This window comes from Centruroides vittatus, unplaced genomic scaffold (assembly GCF_030686945.1).
Source record: "Centruroides vittatus isolate TY-2023 unplaced genomic scaffold, ASM3068694v2 scaffold_324, whole genome shotgun sequence".
Classification (NCBI taxonomy): Eukaryota; Metazoa; Arthropoda; class Arachnida; order Scorpiones; family Buthidae; genus Centruroides; species Centruroides vittatus.
In genome coordinates, this window is record NW_027122701.1 from 4,087,916 (window position 1) to 4,108,728 (window position 20,813).

At 36.7% G+C, this 20,813-nt stretch overlaps 2 protein-coding genes across 2 annotated transcripts; both read right to left on the reverse strand.

The window, feature by feature from the left end:
• Window positions 1-1,146: 1,146 nt before the first annotated feature.
• On the reverse strand, window positions 1,147-12,625 carry LOC136988158 (reticulon-4-interacting protein 1 homolog, mitochondrial-like). The gene is made up of 10 exons (XM_067285978.1): window positions 12,544-12,625; window positions 12,314-12,440; window positions 12,086-12,237; window positions 8,290-8,445; window positions 8,105-8,203; window positions 7,367-7,560; window positions 7,123-7,308; window positions 2,646-2,823; window positions 1,472-1,555; window positions 1,147-1,390 (listed from the first exon to the last, which is right to left on the reverse strand). Exons 2-10 carry the CDS (start codon window positions 12,327-12,329, stop codon window positions 1,262-1,264), a joined length of 1,194 nt encoding a protein of 397 aa, XP_067142079.1. The 5' UTR covers window positions 12,330-12,440; window positions 12,544-12,625; the 3' UTR covers window positions 1,147-1,261.
• Window positions 12,626-18,006: 5,381 nt separating this feature from the next.
• Window positions 18,007-19,184, reverse strand: LOC136988298 (uncharacterized). The gene has a single exon (XM_067286187.1). The coding sequence runs from the start codon at window positions 19,130-19,132 to the stop codon at window positions 18,356-18,358; it is 777 nt and encodes a 258-aa protein (XP_067142288.1). The 5' UTR covers window positions 19,133-19,184; the 3' UTR covers window positions 18,007-18,355.
• Between the last annotated feature and the right edge of the window lie 1,629 nt (window positions 19,185-20,813).

The window sequence follows — 20,813 nt, forward strand, 5'->3', positions numbered from 1 at the left end:
AATTATAAATTTCTTGTTATGATTGGTTGGGGGAAATCAGTTGACTAACGGTAGTTTTAAAAACTACGTAGGCGGTCTCTGTTTGGTATCTCTACTCGTACTTTCCAACGAAGTTCTGCGCCATTTTATCATATTATATGTGTGTATATATATACACACACACACACACACACACACACATATATATATATATATATATATATACACACATACATACTTACATAGAAATACCGATTATCCGTGCATCGTCAAAATATTAGAATTACTGTAAAATGACAAAGTATGGTAAGCAACATTCAGCTTTTCTTTCCTCCCTCTATCAATTCTTAAGGGGCGGAAGTGAGGTGAGTCGTCTGTCCTGGAATGTTATTTTGCAGTAGGCAAAGTTGAGGCAATGTGAGACCTTGACTCATCAGTGTAATGTTTATGGCGATGGTGCATGCACGTTCATCAAAAAGTTTCTAGGTTGTAATTTTATTTGAAGATTTTCTTCGTATAAAGAACTATACAGTGTGTTTGGTGTTGTAAAAGTATAACAGATTTGACCAGTATATATACTGTAGTTCATTTCAAACTTCCGAATAGTTTTGTTTATAGTTTAAAAGACTATTTTGGTTTGGTTTCTTTGTTTATGGCAACGCGGCACGTGGGAGAAAGGGGAATGCCTTCTGGTAGGACATTCTTTGGGAAACTAGCCCCTATTTGGATGTTAAAAACGTAAAGAAAACCTGGAAAACGCTACTTGGCCAATCCGTTGGAGAGACAAGAACCCACGACCAACCAGTGTTCAGTGGTTTTATTCACTCGGCTACTGGTGGACACACTTTCTCCTCATACTCTAAGACATTGTCATTATATTCTTTCTGTATAACTTGGTTGGAGAGAATGGAGCACTGATGACCAATATTTTAAGTAAATATAAGTTATAAAAAATTTTTTTGTTTTTTGTTTCTCATGGGCTCAACCCAGAGAGCCACTCCCATTCCTACGCGCTTGGTTATATGAATTTTACTTGTCTTGCATTTTGCATTCCCTAAAAATATTTTCAAACATAATAATTTTGCAACGGCTTCATAATTTATTTACGATTTATTTGCAGTACAAAACTTTTTTATAAATTTGGGTCCGTTCAAATTCTTAGCTATTAATAAATTAAAGATTAGTGATTAATTAAAGTAGGAGAGATAGAATTAATAATTATTATTTATAGTAAAATTACAAGTTAAATTAACATAATTTAATGAAATAAGTTAATATTTATTTACACATTAGTATCGCTATTCTTTTGTATTCGTACAACAGTTCTTCCCACAGCGGTTTCCTCCGTTAAATGTTGAAATGCCTCGTAAGCATCCTCAATGTCATATACTTGTTCAACAACAGCTTCCAACTACAATTACATAAATATGATATTCAATCAATTTTTTAAAAATTATTTTTAAAACAAATATAAACAATTGATTCGTTTTACCTCTTCATTTTCTATCATATTTGCTAGAATATTCAATGCCATTGTATCAAGTGTCATGTAATTCCAAGATGTCTTACCGAAAAGCTGCAAATGCATTTTTTTCCACATTTTAATTTTATATTTTGATATATTTTTAATTACTAGAACTAAATATTTATGAACAGTTTTTAAAGTTGTTTTGGTACAATTTATTATTACATTATTATAGCTTTATAACAATAGTAGTAGTTACTGGTCGATGGCTGAACAACGAAGGTGGAGGAAGATCCGGAATCGAATTAGAATGGTCGGTCAGGTCCGGATATATTAAGGATTAATTGTGTTTAGATTTTCTGATTTATATTATTCTAAAACAGAAGAAAAACACAAGCTGAATGTCCCTTTCTTCACCTAGCTCTTTCTACCTTGAGCACCAAGAAAACTTTATCTATGCTCATCATGGGTTTGGCTAAGCTCATAAACGGGGCAGCCGGATGTTAAGAGACGGGGTCTGACGGGCAGACCATCCATAAAAAATTCCTGAGAGCCCCGACCCAGATTTTCCAGAATGACAATCTGACACATTTACCATCTCAGCCGTCAGACTGAGATGATTGTGTATTAATTTTCCTGTTCTTATATGCATTGGAATTCGATAATTGACTTTAAAGTGAGATAAATATCGATTGACTGACAGCCGGATGGCCGAGCAGTTAAGGCGTCAGCCTACCTCTCTAGGTCGCCCGGCCTATCAATCCGGTCTATCAATCCGGCCGCCCCATTGCGGGCCTGGTCAAATCTACGATGGATATGACTTTTAAATTATTAATATCGGCAGGCCTGACCCGTAATGATTCAATCAACATGGGTAACTGACCGACACTCCGATTCTATCATCCGTGATATATCATAGTGGCTTGAATGGGGGTTTGAACCTAGAACTCCATGGCAGCACTGGATGACAGACTTACTAATAATTACTGCACTTATGAAGAATCTTTACGTAATCTAAATTCATATTTATTAATTAATTTCAATGTTTGAAATAAAAACACTAAATAATGATCGTATCAGAATTATTATAAGAAAGTTAATATGATCTACTAGAAATATCTGTTGAACGAACTGATATTAAAAAAATAAGGCCGAATAGAGAATTTATAAAATAATATTTCATGTTTAAAATAAATCTTACCTCCAGAATCATAAATTTCAACTTCATCCACGCTGAAGTGACAGTTCCCATTAAAATTCCGCACGAATCGAATATAAAAGGTGAATTTACAATCGATACTACTCGACCATTGGAAGAGCAGATGTCGAGACACGATTCGTGGAGAAAAGTTCCAACTGGATTTAATATAATATCGTATCTATAAAAAAGAAACAAAGTTATTTTTAACTATCAAATATAAATAAAGATAGAATTTTTTTAAATTGCTGTACAGGGTACAGCCAGTGGCGTAGCGTAGTGGGGGCGGCAGGGGCGGTCCGCCCCGGGCGGCACTTTTAGGGGGCGGAATTTTTTCACAATAAATAATAATAATATCTTGTAAAAATTTGAACCATTTCATTTCATATTTTTGTCGCACCTACGAAATGAGCATGGAATTTTTCATTACTTATTCTGTGACGAAACTGGGGAATCCCTTTTCTTTAAATGAATGTATAATAATGACATCTTGCTCGTTGTAGCGACTGACAACACCGTGGGTGCATATACTTTTGGAATCAAAGTGATCCAAGATCACTTCGATCGTTCAAATCGTGTATACAAAGGAACTACTGCGATCCGATCAATCTCTGTTTGCGTATACAAACGCCATCTAGAATCAACTGGATCGCGATCAAACTAATCCGAGCGGAGAGTAGGATCGTTTGGATCGGATAAAAGAGATTAAAGATGGCGGCTTCCATGGTTGAAGTTAAGCTTACAGTAAATAACGAAGAAACACGTTTAATTGTTGACAAGGAAACTTATTTAAAACTTATAAATGACAAGTAAAAACATCATTATTAAAATATCCGATAAACTGAGATGAAAAAATAAGTATTTAGAAAAAATTTTGCTAGATTGTACAGCAAGAATGTATGGCGTGCACTTTCACCTTTTCTGCAAGTTTTATTTTTAATTTTGTAAAATTTTTATTTAAATTTTATTTTGTGGAAAACAATTTTATTCACAGAGTAATACGATTTAAAAATTCGTATGAATGAGCACAAACAATTTTGTCAAATAAACGATAATTCATAACAGCGTATGTCGTTTAGTACTAACTACTGTTTTAATATCGAGGGATAAAATGGATTATTTTAATTTAATTAATTCATCCTTGTTAGTTAACATATACAGAGTTTCAAAGATATTATACGTATAATATTTTTAAAATTCAGTATATGTTAACTAACAAGCAGAGACTATTATTAACTAACAAATGTTTGTCGCCATCTTCGATCCTACTTGTATATTTTCTGCTATGACAGAAGCTATCTGTATCACGTGACAAGGGCTGACCCGATTTTACAGATCGATCCATACAAAACGAAAAGTATATGCACCCCGTCTGTACTGACGTGTAGGGATTCCCCGTATTTTATTTAAGGGGGCGAAATTTTAAAGGGGCGGAGAAATTTTCCTCTGCCCCGGGCGGCTGACACCCACGCTACGCCACTGGGTACAGCAATTTAAATTTATCATCGATTTCTTTCAGAGAAGTTTGGATTAATTCGGAACTAATTAGAGAAGTCTTATAGAAGAACAAGTTAGTGGCCGGATGGCCGAGCGGTCAAGATGTCAGCCTACCGCTCTGAGGGACCTGGGGTCGAATCCCGACGATTCGATAAATCCCTAGGAATTTTTTCGGGGAGTGGTCCGTCCGGATACGTCGGGCCTCGTCCCTCACCACCCGGCCGCTCCACTGTGGGCCTGGCCGAACCCATAATGGGCTTGCTTAAAGAGGCCCTCTTAGGGCAGAAAGAGTTAAAACAAGTAATATAAAAAAAAAATTTTTTTTAAAGTCAATTCCTACTTAGGTCAACAAAGAAAAATTTTATTCTAGTTATTTTTTATTAAATAATTACAATTAATATAAATACGTATATACATATGCTAAATATCTTATATAAGAGAAATTTTTTCTCCCATATAAAACTAAAATTAATTAATTAAATTTAATTAATGAATTAATATTTGAAAAAACTGTATTGACATCAAGTGTCATCCACTACAAGTTTAAAAAAATGTATTTGAACTTGAGTGGATGAATAAAAAGTATTTTATTGACGATTGAAAATTTGAACAAGATATATAAATAAACAGATATATATAGGGAGAGTGTGAACTAATAGTAGGAATTTAAAAAAAAGAAGAACAAGTTAGGGAAACGTCTTGAAAAATTTGCGAAAGTTCTGATTTTTCGTATCTTTTAACTTTCAAAATTTATTTTAAATACATAATGAAAATATAAATTTAAAAAATTAATTTACTCGCTCATTCAGAATTTTTAGAGCTTTCTAGTAATATAACAAAAGATAATAATTCAATTTTTTCCAAATTTAAATTTTTTCTTTTATTATATTCAAAAATCATGGTCAAACTTCTGCTTGAGGATAGGATCAGGTCTATGAAAAGCATCTATGAAGTCCTTCCATAATCATGACCGCATCATTTAAAATTTTAATGAAAGCATGGTTTTTTCTCGTTTTTAACTCTCCTCCCACACGGCGGAGAGTTAAAGAGACCTTTTCTCCATACTCATCGTGGGTTAGACCAGTTCCACAATGGGGGCGACCGGGTGGTAAGGGACCGACTGCCTAAAAAAATTTCTGGGCGTCAGCTATCCTGCCGTCAGAATGTTTGTCGTAACGTGATTTATCACTAATTTGTAAGTTAAAATACAAAAAAAAAAAAAAAAAAAAAATTGCCAGAATGAACTTCTTAATCCAAAGCTGGAACGTTCGTTTTGTTACCACATTACCCCCCAAACACATCATAAGTATTTTTCGAACAAGTTGTTGCATTTACAATTCTTTTAAACTAACGGCCGGATGGCCGAGCGGTCAAGGTGGCAGCCTACCGCTCTGGGGGACCCGGAATCGAATCCGAGCGGGTCGAATAATCCCCAGGAATTTTTCGGGGGTGGTCCGTTCGGATATGTCGGGCCCCGTCCCTCACCACCCGGTCTCCCCATTGTGGACCTGGCCGAACCCATAATGGGCCTACTAAAAGAAGCCCTCTTAGTGCCCACAGGGCGGAAAGAGTTAAAAAAAATTCTTTTAAACTCATAAAACATAAGCTTTGGAAAACATTACCAAAAGCCATATTACTGAATTTAACCGAATGGTATATACGCACTCTCCCGATAATGGGTCATACATTGGCAATGATCAGTATATAAATTTATAAGAAATAATAATATCTAATCATTAACTTTAATCATATCTTCGAAACAAAATTGTTACCCATCAAGTAAATAATATGAAAATTAAAACTCGGGTAATGCGAGTAAATGAGAATTTGCCTGAACCAAAAATTCTACAGAATAATACTTCCGGAGGTTAAGTTTTCGTTAGCTTTGATGTTTTTTTTTACATTTATCCTAGCAATAAAAGCAATGATACACGCGAGATCGACGAATTCGCTAATTACATTTAGAATGGCCTAGCCGTTCACAGGATGAAGATGGCGAATGGCTTAGCCTTTAAGATTGAGACTTATTATGGTCCTAAGCTAAAACATACAGAAGGCTTTCACCAAAAATACTGGACAATTAGTATAAACTCTTTTAGAATAGAACGAGACCCCAAGCTGTAGGCCAGAGATGGCGAACCTATGGCACGTAATGTATCATACGATTTCGATTTATCATCTGTCTTTTTCAATCATCCTTTCAGTTTCTCACTTGATCATCTTTTTTTCAATCAGCTTCTTTACATTTATTATAATTAAAGCATATTCGTTTACTTTCTTCAAATATCGTTATTGGGAGTCTAAAACTTCGGCACGCATAAATATTTTTAAAGGTAAGTATGCTTACTATACGGCACGCAGTCTCAAAAAAGTTCACCATCACTGCTATAGGCTATTTAGCTTACAAGTAAATCCGGCTCTGCAGTTAAAACGCAGCAGCTCACAGTTCTGGTGGGCGCGGGATCGAGTTAGGGCGGACAAACCTAGAAATTTCTCACGAGTAGACTGTCTCCGATATGTTCGTCCCATCCTTCACCATCCGGACGACCCATTGTGGGTCTGGCCGAACCCTTGTTGGATGTGATTAAAAAACGAAAAGAATAAAAACCAAACAAATAAAAAGAATGAGGTAAATTTTGACTTAGAAATGAACCAATACTATACTGTATACAAATACTATAATGTAATTTTCCTCGTATTTACTTATGTGATTCATTAATTATTTTAATTAATCTTATTTTTAAAACTTTTTCTCCCTGCGGGCACTAAGAAGGCTTTTTTAGCAAGTTCATTATGGGTTCGATCAGATCCACAATGGGGCGTCCGGGTGGTGAGGGTCGGGGCCCGACATATCCGGAAGGATCACCCTCCGAAAAATTCCAGAGTGATAGGCTACCACCCTCTCGGCCATTAAAGATTTTACCTAAAAAGTTATAATTCCTTATTATTATTTAACTAGCGTACATAATTAAATACTGCTTACTTTATTCTTTTCTGAAGCTCGGTTTTAAAGTCAGTAACCGAATAAACAATTACGTCGTCTGCACCATACAATCTCACTAAAGGCAAACCAAAAGTCGGAACTGTTGTTGTCACGTGACCTCCCCATAACTTGATTAATTGAATTGCTAAAATCCCATAGGCTGTGTGGCCAGCATGAACTAAAATTCTGCAAAAATGAAGACGTTATAAAATCTTTTACATTTTATTTTAAGATGAAATTTTACCTTTTATTTCTTGTCGATTCTGGGTCTAATTTCGCTTGATTGAGCAAAACATCTAAGGTTAATATTCCAACATAAGGTAAACTTGCTGCCTGTTCGAAAGTCAAATTTTTTGGCTTCTTATTTACTTGACTTTCCTTCACTACAACGTACTCGGCCATTAATCCACTTTGCCAATAATTGGAAAAGAACCAAACCTAAAACCTCAATTTAAAAATAATTATAAAATTAAATATAAAAATGAATTTTTCAAAATAATTAAAAACAAATATATATTAAATTATTTTAAAAAATATTAATAGGATGCGTAAGAACCTCATGCATACTATTAATATTTTAAGAACCTTGTCTTATTCGAATATTTTACTGATTAATTACGTCTGCATTCATATTTTTAAAAATCAAATAAAAACTTAGTATATCTATAAAACTAAACGAGCATTTAACAAGTAACAAGCATTTAATAAATATAGAATTAAGTAGGCCTATATTAAAATAATAAAAGCAGACATGAAAAGCAGACGACTGGATAAAACCACTAAACACTGGTAGCTGGTTGTGGTTCGCGCCTTGCTAATGGGCCGACCACGTGGAATTTTCCGGGTTTTCTTCACATTTATAGCACATAAAAAGGGCCAATTTCCCGTAGAAAGTCCTTTCGGGAAGCATTGCCCTCGGCAAATCACCCACTTGTCGCGTTGTCGTGTACTGTACAGAACAAAGAAAACTTAGGCCTATTACCTCTTCGCCAACATCAACAGAAGTTACTTCCTTTCCAACTTCTTCAACGATTCCCGCAGCATCTCGTCCCAAAATAACTGGAAATTCTCCTTTCGCGTGCTAAAGTAATTAAAAATCTAATTAAAACAAACTTAAGAATTCCTACAATTTTAATTTAATAAAATTAAAATTTAATTTAATCTAACCTTTGTAAATCTGTTCAGATGACGTCTCAAAACTCTCCCGTAACCTTGAGTAATTTTCAAATCTAAAACATCTATCGCCGTAGCCTTTACTTGTATTAAAATCTCATCATCGTCCTTTATACTGGGTTTTTGTAGGTCCTCAACAATTCGAATATCCTAAAATAATTTATATATTTTCAAAGACAATCTACAATATATAAATATTATAGAATATAACTTAAACATGCGTTCAAATTATTTACGTGTATAATTATAAAAACAAGGCTGTGTGGAGTTTCCTCCACATGTAGCCTATATATCCAAATGGGACCAGTTTCTACTCTAAATCCTCCCGGAGGATGCTGCTCTGCTGCACCCTTTTTCGGTATGTAGCCAGAATCCTCCATGTCAAAATTTGTATCTGTTCCAAATTGCTGGGGTCAGTCTTCAATGAACTGTCAATCGCTGCTCTGTGGCTTCGGACAGTCCAGAAGACGTCAAATTGGCGGATTAGTTAGGGCTTATCCACTTTCCTGTCAATCCTCATCCAAGTATAATGGTGAGCAACGGCAAATTACCCAATAGGTACACTAGGCGCACGCCTAGGGCCTCGTCGTCTCGACGAGCCTCAAAAATTACATAGTAGAATGATATGCTTCTAAACGTATTCATTTTAAATGTTTATTAAAGTTTTAACTTTAATAAACATTTTAAATGAATATGTTTCGCACCTTGGTAAGAACAGTAACATGACTCATAAATTGACGATTTTATTGTTTTTTTAATATATAAAACACTTCTACAAAAAAAAATCTTATAACAAAATTGTGCCTAGGACCTCAAGGGAACTTTCCACTACTGACTGCTCTACACATACGGGGGATAAAGGCATTTTCCCGTCGTTTTTCGGACAATATTACTTAGTTACCTAAAAATTGCTTATATTTAGGATAAGTATACCTTTTGGCTCACCTTTTTGGAGACGTATACCTTTTAAAATAGTTATACGTCTCCAAAAAAAGGCACAGGGACAAGGGCGTCGCCAGGGGGAGGGGCAGAGGGGCAGCTGCCCTCCCCTAGAAATTCGAAAAAGTTATGTAAATGCTAAGTTTTAATTAAAATAATCTTCTTGGGCTTCTTGTAAGTTAAAGAAAATGTTTTATTTGAGATATTTCTTTTCCGGTACATAGTGAATGATTAAAACTTTATGAATCATTTTTATTTTACCTACATACAATTCATATCCTCTATCAATTTACATCATCTTGCCCCCCTTACCCATTGGCTGGCGTCGTCCTTGCACAGGGATCATGAGTCCTCCATCTCACTCAAAGCTGTGCACCATCTAAGATCCCGTAAGTCATGAATTATTAACGAAATTTATAACTCGATATAGTAAATATTTATTGTTGTTTTACTCTCCAAATATTGTTTTGTAAGGATCCTAAAAACGAAGCTGAGGAACGAGCCACTGAAGAAATTTGTGACATTGAAGCTCCTGTTTCGAGTGTAACCGAAATAAAGCAAATACCACCAAGAGATACATCGAAAGAACCTCCAAAAAAGAAGGAAAGTTGAGAGTATTATTCAAGATTCCGTAAGTTATGAATTATTAATGAAATTTATACCTCGGCACAATAATTTCTTTCTAAATACTACATTTTTAAATTTGGTTTTCAGGGAGAAAAGAAAATTTAATGATACGAGAAGTTGCATCAACATGAAAACAAATTAATTAGAACTAAAATTTGTATTTGTTGCATAATTAATTATTCGGAAAAAAAAATAAATTTTGAATTTATTTTCGATTAGTTTGCGAAATTCTTTTCGTTGATATACTAAAATAATATTAAACAATATTTGTACAGTATTTTTATTTTCCAAAATTATATTTATAAATTCTAAATAAATACTCCTTGCATGAAAAATAATATTTTTATAACATTTAATGGCTTTTTTTTTTTTTGTAACTCTTTCTGCCCAGTGGGCACTAAGAGGGCCTCATATAGCAAGCCCATTATGGGTTCGGCCAGGCCCACAATGGGGCGGCCGGGTGGTGAGGGACGGGGACCGACATATCCGGACGGACCACCCACCGAAAAATTCCTGGTGATTATTCGACCCGCTCGGATTCGATCCCGGGTCCCCCAGGGCGGTAGGCTGCTAACCTTGACCGCTCGGCCATCCGGCCCTCATTTAATGGCTTAATATGCTTAACACTTAAGAAATAACAATTCAGGTCCATTCACACTGTAAGTGTATTGTTCAATGTGTAGCTCTTGGAGAGACCTGTTTCATTGTGAGATTCTAAACAAATTAATAAGAAAAACCTAATGTTGCACGAAGTTGACCCTTAAAATATGGGCCCCCTTCAGAACGGGTCAATTTTTACTTTCCCAGCTGTTACATATAACAGACGGAAAGTATAGTAATCGGTCAAAAATGACCCTCCCCAAGATTTTTACATTTATGGACTTGAGACACCTTAAAACGTCGAGAAATGCGAAAAAAAAAAAAAAAAAAAAAATTCGGGAGGGGTAATTTCTGTATGTATGGATGTTGTGTGTGGCACGATTTCGTTCAGAGTTTGAAGCATAACAACTCCTGTGCTTTTCGTCGAAAATTTCTGAAATTTTGTAGGGAGGTTTGTGTATTAGGGGGATTGGTGCTATTAAATTTTGGTGGTTAAAGGTCGAGGGGGTAGGAGATAGTGGAAATCGTGTGTATCTCCAGTAGGGTCGAATTAATGACGATTTTACTCGTTATTAACACTTACAATTTTTTTTTATAAAACACATCCCTACCCTCAAAATTAAGCTTTTTGCCATTTTATAATAGTTAAAAATATAAAAAGTTTTTAAAATAAAATATGACAACAGATAGCGTTACCAAACATTTTAAATGTTGCCGGGAAAGTTGAGCAACTCGCTGCTGGTATAATTAAAATTGATCCCTTCTGAATATAGAAAACGAGCGCTCATTTCTTTTCAGCAACTTACCTCTTTAGTCACAAAGTGTAAAGTATGAAAATGTAAATATACGTGGAAGTATATACTTAAAAACGTATATACCTCCACATGGGCCTACTTACGTATATATAATCCTATGAATATTTATATACGTAAATATGCCCAATAATAGGTTTACTTTCACATGATTTTTCAAAGACACTACACTTCACGAAACAGAGAACACCGTAATTAAATGTTGATCGATTGAAAAAGAAGGAATGATTTTTTTAAGTTTGACTTATCTACTTTATTTTTGCTAATTCTTCATCACCGTACCACCGACAACAGCAGTGGATTACCCAATAGACTCAATAGACTCGCGAAGGCCTGGTCATCTGGAAGAGCCCCAAAAATTGCATAGCAAAACGACAATATGCTTCTAAAAATTTAGTGAACGCTTAAAAAGTGTATACTTTGCACCCCGGCAAGAACAGTGACATAATTCGTAAACCGATGATTTTATTGTGTTTTTAATATAAAACATTTAGGCTACATAAAGGACCTTATAACAAAATTGCTTCTAGGGCCTCAAAGAAACATAATCCGCCACTGATGGTAAGTATAATAAATCTACATGTCCTTAACACAAAACACAGAACAAAGGTACTACAGATAACATTGAACACACAAAATTATGAGCCCTCACAAGAGTACTACAGTGAATTTATGGGATAGTCTAAACACATCATTACATAACCTAGACTTTTTATTGCTCTCAGAGCGGAATGAAATCTATGATCCAATGCGATCTTCTCTTATAAAAAAAAGAAATAATTTATAAAAATAAAATTAAAAGGATAATATACCTTGAGACCTTCAAAGCCGATAGTTACCACTCCCTTCATGACTTGATTTTCATTAGTTTGATTATCGAAACTTTTAAAATAATGTCTCATTTTCCAGACACCAACAAATATAAATACTCCAGCAGGCGCATAAATCCAATATTTTGAATATTCTAAACAATAAACAAAAGATAGGATGATTGGATCTTAAAAATATTAAAATTTCTTTAATTATAAAATCTTACTAACCTTTTAATAAATTCATTTTTCTTAAATTATTCGAAAGAATTGTTAATATCGAATCCAATTCATCATTTTGTTGTGCTGCAGTGAATGAGTACAAACAAGTTAACAGTTGTCGGAAGCTCAGAAAAGACTAGAGATAAAAATAAACTCGTGCTATTTATAATTATTGTACGTTGTTACACGTAGAGAATAATAATAAAAATATTTTATAGACTCAGTTTTTCATGTCATACCTCAACTTTTATTCCTGTTGAATAATCGAACACTATTACACTTTTTATGTAATTTATATCGTAACGTTTCAACGAGCTTTGATTATATGGCGCATTCTTTCTTTAATTTTTAAAATGAAAATATTTCGAGAATTCCTAATTTTAAAATTATCATAAATTATAAATTGAACATTTATCTTAAATTTAATTTTAAAATTAGAAACTGAGGCTTTTAAAGCGTCGCCTACTGCTTCTGGGGATTCAGATTCAAATCTGGGTAAGCAAAGCTAAGTATTTTTCGCTGGTCAGTCCCAAGATCGTAGGTTGCCTCGTAGCAACCAATGAGAAGCGTTTGACGTCACTCAAATTCTAACTACGTCCTTATAGTAAAAACATTACCGATCAGAAGTTTGTAGATTTAATTACACGCTAATATTTCATTAATTACGATTTATACGTAATTAAATATAATTTAAAATGGATTATAAATAAGAAAAATCCGGAATATTGTGCAAATCTTCGTAATTTCTAAGTTGAAATTAAAATGAGTTTGTAAATGAAATCGATTTTATCTATTTTCGTGATATATTTTCTTACAAGATTAATTTTGGTAAATTTTACGTAGGTGATTTATATTTATGTAAATTAATTTCTATCGTCAAACCACCTTTTTTTCAAGCCAAAAATTACATTGATCTATTTTTAATTTTTAATACTCGTATACTGAAGACGATATTATTTACTCACACAGAAAAAAATAACTTTGTAAAAACAACAATTTTCTGTCAAACATATTTTTAATATCATTATATACAAATTAAGTGTTACCCAAAAACAGAATCAAAAGAAATTATGAACACAAACTTTTTAAATTTTTTATTGTAATTACAATTTATTTTTCTTTCGCAGAGGAACGATCGTATGTAATTGTTTAAAAAATGGATTAAATTATTTCAATTTAATCCATAAACGTTGCTTTACGTACGTGTATATAACATCTAGCAAGCCAATTGTTTGTTTAATTAATGATGTTATAGATGAAACGGTTTCACATTTTTGTAAAAATTGATTAATTTAGTTATAAAAAAAAAGGAAAGAAATTTTCTGATGGCTGTGATAGTCCACCAAATGATAAATCCTGAATATAAAGTATTATTGCATATTTACTCCCATTTTTACTTTGGTGACTGAGACTTCCTAAATTTGGATTTTTTTTTTTTTATTTCCTTACAATCCATTCTGCTAAATATGTTAATCTATCATTTTTTAATTCATGTAATGGATTTTCTCCTACATTTTCCTCAGATATCTCACACTAATCATCATCATTTACATTTACACAGCATGAATTTTCAGATATTCCTTGTTCTTTAGAATTAGACATATCCGAAACTTCTTGCAGTAAATATGCCTCTTCAAACATTTCATTTATTAATTTTCAGGTATCTTATCTTCGGTGTTTAATTTATTTTGTAATATTCCAGGTGATTTACCTAAAATTATCATTATCATTCTATATATTACCCCAAGTGAACTAGGGTGATCATATAAACATGAAATCTATACAGTGACCTTGGAACTAAAGACCCAATATGGTGGCTCCATAGGGAACATTGGTGTCCTGACATTGTTTACAGATCTTGTCTGGAACCATAGTAATCATATTGAACTTCTTTGTATTCCTAAGTTTAAAGTGAACAATTATTATTCCAGCACTTCCATTATTCCAGCATTATTATTATTTACATATTATTCCAGCACAACTATTATTTACAGCACTTCCAAACTTAGTTGCCTTTTAACAAACATGCTTTACCAGGCAACACGTTCAGAGATCTTAATTACTAAAGTGACTTTCACGTGACAGCATTGTGGATGTGGAACACCACCACAGATCGCCTAACCTATCTGGTGTTGGTTGAAATCGACTAGGGGCCATGTTGTAAGGGGGCAGTCGCCATGTCGTTTACTTCTACTTTATTGAACTTTCTATTTATCACTGTTATGTTGATTAAATATTATTCAGATTTAAAGTGTGATCTTTGACATACTTTCAAAAGTACGAAAATTTAGAACACCTTTTCACAGGTAGGGTTGTTTGTGTTAGTACTTGATGCTCTGCCCGACCCCGACGTTTTGGCGGAATGGCCAAGCAATTATGGTGAATTTCACCTTGGTCTCCCAGAGCCTGCTACTCTGGGAGACCAAAGTTCGAATACAGACGGGTCGAAAAACCCCACGACTTTTTGTCTGTCAGGATAGGTCAGGCTCCGTCCCTCACCTCCGGCCGCTCATTGTGGACCTGGCCGCACTTACAATGCTAAAAAGGCTCTCTTAGTTCCCACGGGGTACTGTAGTGTTTTTACTGCTATTAATTTTGCTTCTCGTCACTCCGCGCGATTAAAAACGAATGAGACGAACAGTAACAAAACTACGTTTATTTTCTGCTCGCGTAACAGTTACATGACTCGACGATGTGGCTAACAAAAGGCAACTCACTGTCCAAAAGGTCGCACAGGGTGAGTCCGGTCCCGTTCCAGGAAGTAATAACTCTTACCACCTGGGGTTCGTTACGACTGTTAAGATGTGGAGGGTGACGTTCCCCACAGAGTATCCCCCCAGTGAGGGACGAGCGATAGAATTGATGTCGAACGAGTCGCTTAACGTTACATTATGGTGACTAGTCTTTTAGGAAAATGAACATGACGGCCTGATCTCGTGGTAACGGTTTGATCTTTTTTGGAGGTCGTTTCCAGTTTTTTGTTATTCGCTGTTGCAGATGAAGATGGTGTCTGTGATGGTCTTGATTGGACGGGTTTTATGCTAGATTTCTGAAGTGGTTCGTCCTGTAAGATATACGCTGGTTTTACTCTGTCAATTGAGACGGTGGATTTGCGACCTTGGATGTCAATTACTAGTGTTTTGTCGTGTTTTTCTAGCACTTTGTATGGGCCTGAGTAAGGTTGACGAAGAGGAGGTCGGTTTGCGTCGAATCTTAAGAAAATATGTGTACATTCTTTTAGCTCTGGATGAATGAAAATTTTCTCTGTAGAATGAGCGGAAGTTGCTAACGGTTTCAGATTGGCCATGTGGGTTTTTAGTTGACTGACAAAAGATTCGCAAGAAATTCGTGGGGTGTCGGGGCTAATGATGTCAGCTGGTAATTTTAACGGGGTACCATATAACAGTTCAGCTACTGTTGCGCCTATATCGGCTTTAAGTGCTGAACGAATTCCCAGGAGGACTACCGGAAGGGCGTCGGTCCATTTGGAGGATTCGTGTGCCATTAGCGATGCCTTCAGGTGTCTATGTAATCGTTCTATTAAACCGTTTGATCGGGGATGGTATGCTGCCGAATGGATGCGATTGGTGCCGAGAAGTCTGGTCAGTTCTCGGAAGAGGTTCGATTCGAACTGACGTCCTTGATCGGTGGTGATCGTAGTAGGGCATCCGAATCTTGCGATCCAACCTGAGAAAAAGGCTCGGCATACCGTCTCAGCAGATATGTCGGCAATTGGGATGACCTCTGGCCATCTGGTAAAACGGTCGATCACTGTAAGGCAGTAGTGTTTCCCGTCAGCTGGAGGAAGTGGTCCTATCAGATCCATGTGAAGATGGGAAAATCTTGCTTCCGGAAGTGTAAACTTTCCTATCGGTGTCCAGGCGTGGCGGTGAATTTTCGATTTCTGGCAGGGGATGCAATGTCGTGCCCACTGACGGATGTCCTTCCGCATGCCCGGCCAAACATAACGGCTCGAAATTAGCTTAGTGGTTGCTGTTGCTCCTGGATGAGAAAGTCCATGTAGATGGTCGAAAATGGTTCGTCGGAGATTATGCGGCACGAAGGGGCGAGGTGTTCCGGATGATGTGTCACAGTATAGGTCGATTTCGTTAGGTGGAAAGGATTTCGGCTCTAATTTGAGCGACATAGGATCCTTTAACAATTGATGAAGTTCCGAATCTGTAGCTTGCGTTGTGGCTAGCTCTCGGAAGTCTACAGGAGAAGCAGAGGTGATCGAATCTATCTCGATGCGGGAGAGCGCGTCTGCTATCGTGTTAGCTGTGCCCGGAATATGACGTATATCCGTAGAGAATTGGGATATAAAATCGAGATGCCGCATTTGTCGTGGTGAACATTTATCTGGTTTTTGTTTGAAGGCATATATGAGCGGTTTTTGATCCGTGTAGATCGTGAATTCACGGCCTTCTAGCATGTGGCGAAATCGTTTTATTGATGTGTATATTGCCAATAGTTCTCTGTCGTAAGCTGACCAGTTGCGTTGATTTGGTGCCAGTTTCGCTGAGATAAAGGCGATGGGTTCCCATTTCCTGTTGTATTGCATCAGTGCTCCTCCAACCGCTACGTCTGACGCATCTACCCATATGCATAGTTTAGCTCCGGGTAGTGGATGGTGGAGAAGTGTGGCTTTGGACAGTGCTTCCTTAGCTGATACGAAGGATTGTTCTGCCGCTTCTGACCATTGCAGAGATCGTGATTCTGCTTTCCGAGTGAGTGACGTACGTTTCCCGTTCTTTTTTCCTTCTAGTAGCTGCACTAGCGGGGCGAGGGTGTGCGCCGCTCGAGGGATGCATCTCCTGTAGAAATTTATTACGCCTAAGAATCGTCTAAGTTGAGTGAGAGACGAAGGTTTGGGAAATTCTCGGATGGCTCTGACTCTATCAGGGAGTGGTTCCAGACCCTTTCCCGAGACCTTGAATCCGAGAAATTCGATTAATGGTACGCCGAAGGTGCATTTCGACGGATTTATGGTTAACCCATATTCTTGGAGGCGTTGGAATAAGTCGCGAAGATGCGAGATGTGTTCTTCCTGGGAGCGTGACGCTATTAATATGTCATCGACGAAAGCATATGCGAAGGGGAGTCCTCTGGTTACTTCGTCGATGAACCGTTGAAATGTTGCGGATGCGTTGCACAATCCGAATTGCATCCTGGTACTCTCGAAGAGACCAAACGGTGTCGTTATAGCTGTTTTGTGCACGTGCGGTGGGTAGATGGGTATTTGATGATAGGCCTTGATTAAGTCTATGTGAGAGAAGATTTGTGTTCCGTGCAGTTCCGATGTGAAATCTGCGATGTTTGGAACGCTGTATCTGTCCTTTATGGTTTGTGCGTTTAGAGCACGATAATCTCCCACGGGTCGCCAATCTGAACTGTTTTTCTTGGTGACCATGTGGAGTGGTGATGCGTAATTGCTTTTTGATGTTCGCATATGGCCGAGAGCTATCATCTTATCGAATTCGGCCTTAGCGATTTTAAGCCTATCGGGTGCTAGGCGACGTGGTTTCGCAGTTACGGGCTGACCAACAGTTTCTATGTGATGTACAACGTTGTGTTTTACGGGTTGGTTAGGACGTGGAGGTCTGGTGATCTCAGGAAATTCTTCCAATATCTTATGATATATGGAGTCGTTGGTCGTTATCTTGATAGAGTGGATGGAGGTTTCTAATAATTTGCCTGGAGAGTTTACCTTTGTCTGAACGTCTGTGAGACATTTTCGTCTAAGATTCGGTACCAAATGGAAGTGATACAAGAAATCTGCGCCTATTATTGCTGTTGACACGTTGCCAATAAGGAATTTCCAACGAAAAATTTTCTTTAACCCAAAATCGAGAGTGAGTGTTCGTTGGTCGTAGACATGAATTGCAGTTGTGTTTGCTGCCATCAAGGTCATTTGAGATGCGCGCTTCTTTTGTGACGAGGAGGCTGGAAATATTGATACGTCGGAACCTGTGTCGACGAGAAAGTTTACGTTCGTTCTCTTGTCTAGGATGAACAGGCGACGAGATTGCTCCGGCAAAGTGCATGTCGCCTCTACGCTTCGCCGCTCTCGTTTGTTGGAAAACTACACGGCGGAGTACATTTTTGTGCCTTTGCGCCAAAACGGTTGTGGTACCAGCAGTAGTTGTTGATACTGCGGTGAGTGGAATTGTTGCGATGTCCTGAACTACTGCGGGAGCGTCGAGAAAAATGGTCGCTGCGATCCCGACGTGCCTGCGTTAGTTTATCGATTCGCTTGTTAAGTTTATCTATTTCGACTAGTATTTTGTTGGTTAAGGTATCGGGCTTCTCAGGTTGCGACACTGAAGCTATCGTTGCAGGGGTTACTTCCACCACGCGGTCCGCTACTTCCGCTGCTTTGTCTACGTCGAGTGGGGTAATGGCGGCTAGGATAGATTGGACGGAAGTCGGAAGATGTTGTATGAATAACTCTAGTATAACTGCGTCCGGGATTTGAAAATTTTCCGCCCGACGCTTTAGAACACGTAGTAGTTCGGAAGGTTTGCGGTCTCCTAGCTGTTCTCCGGCCAATAGTTTTCGTAACTCTTGTTGAGACGATTCGCCGGATCGTTTAATAAGTTCCACCTTTATGTGACCGTACGGGTCTGTACGGTCCGGAGAAATAATAATGTCTCTAACCGTTGATGCGACTTCCGGTGGTAAATGAGCCACTACGTAGTTGAACTTTGTGGCACTTTCCGTGATCGGCTTTGGAGATCCTAGAGCAAATGTGCTTTCGCACATGTGGAACCATAAGGCTGGGTCGGAAAAGTTGTACGGAGGGATTTTTACTGCTCCAATCTCGGCCATGATCTGACGATTGAAGTCGTGAACAAGGAAGAACGACGTACCTGATGAAGGTTCCAATGGGTGGATTCGGTAGTTTTCTTAGTTGAATTACGTTATTAGTCCGGGTTCGGGTCACCAATGTAGTGTTTTTACTGCTATTAATTTTGCTTCTCGTCACTCCGCGCGATTAAAAACGAATGAGACGAACAGTAACAAAACTACGTTTATTTTCTGCTCGCGTAACAGTTACATGACTCGACGATGTGGCTAACAAAAAGCAACTCACTGTCCAAAAGGTCGCACAGGGTGAGTCCGGTCCCGTTCCAGGAAGTAATAACTCTTACCACCTGGGGTTCGTTACGACTGTTAAGATGTGGAGGGTGACGTTCCCCACAGTACTATAAAAAAAAACTTCGATGTTTTGAGTTGGACGATTAATTTAAGCCCCTGCAAACAAACTCTTCGATGTTCTAAGCATCGAAGAGCTACTTTGACGTCTCGTAAAGCTAAAATTATTTGAATTTTTCGACATTTCAAAGTTTTCTAGTAATATACTCAATGTCTCCCTTCGAATGCACAATTTCATATTTTTGTAAGTCTGCCTCAACTCAAACGTTTCATGTCAATGAATGATTGATGCGTGTTTCTTGCATAGAAAGATGAAGTTTTATTTATAAATAACAACTTTATATTGTGCAATACTTTTTCTTTTGGTTCACTGGCTACTGCTACATTCCACCTGGTTAGAATCAGGTGGTACAAAGCAGTCGGACCAAAAAATGTCTGGGAAAACATTCGATGCAGATTTATTACAAATGGTTTTTAATGCAAAATGCTGAAGGAGTAGCAACCACTGTTCCAATGATTGCTGAAAAAGTTTCAAGAGTTTCTGATGGTCGTCTTCAAAGATTCAAACATCGGAAGCAGACAGTAGTGTAAACTGGTACAAAATGTGCAGTAATGCAAAACTATAAATTTGTACAAAAGTAGTTTCATTTTCAAAAATAATTAAAAATCTTTTAGATATCCTTCCTTTGGTTGAATCAAAAAATTTTAACTATATATTGTCAATAATCACAGACGTTTCACACGCCCGATTTTTCATAATTAGTATTCCTTTTCATTTGTAGATTAGCTTAGAAACTAGCATGTTTTAACAAAAATATATACAGTATTTCGAAATGAAATCAAGAAAATATTGCAAAAGCATTTTTCTTAACAATTTCAAACTGTTTCTTCTCAAGAATATTTCATTTCTTATAAACGTTTTTCTTGCCTCCTCTTATTTGATGATAGTGATATTTTATATCAATGAAAACATTTATTGGGCTACAATTTGAAAAATGGTAGACCTATAAATTCCCATTGTCGTCCACCCGTCTTTCCTGAATCTTGAGAATGGAGTTAGATAGATGGAAAATGAGACTAGATATGGAAACTTTAGGGCAGGGGGCCCTGATACATGAACATCTGATGCAAACCAGAAGTCATGTTATTTCAATTCAAAAATTTTCCCCTGAAAAGTGTTATATGATTGGCACGACTCTATTGTTAAATGAAAAGTATGATATATAAGGGCAAGCCACTACTAATTTGAGGTGGAGAGCATATATTTTAAATTAAATTAAAAATATGATTAAAAATTTCAGCCTGGCATTGTGATGATGTCACAATAAATAATTGCACATTTTCATCTAATTTT

Bases quoted from the DNA above. Each gene is read 5' to 3' on its own strand.
- LOC136988158 (XM_067285978.1), bottom strand. The intron at 7,309-7,366 runs GTAAAATTTCAT...TCATTTTTGCAG, and splicing joins GAATCGACAAGAAATAAAAG to AATTTTAGTTCATGCTGGCC. The intron at 1,391-1,471 runs GTAAAACGAATC...ATGTAATTGTAG, and splicing joins ATATGATAGAAAATGAAGAG to TTGGAAGCTGTTGTTGAACA.
- LOC136988298 (XM_067286187.1), bottom strand. From the start codon at position 19,132: ATGGCCGAGATTGGAGCAGTAAAAATCCCTCCGTACAACTTTTCCGAC.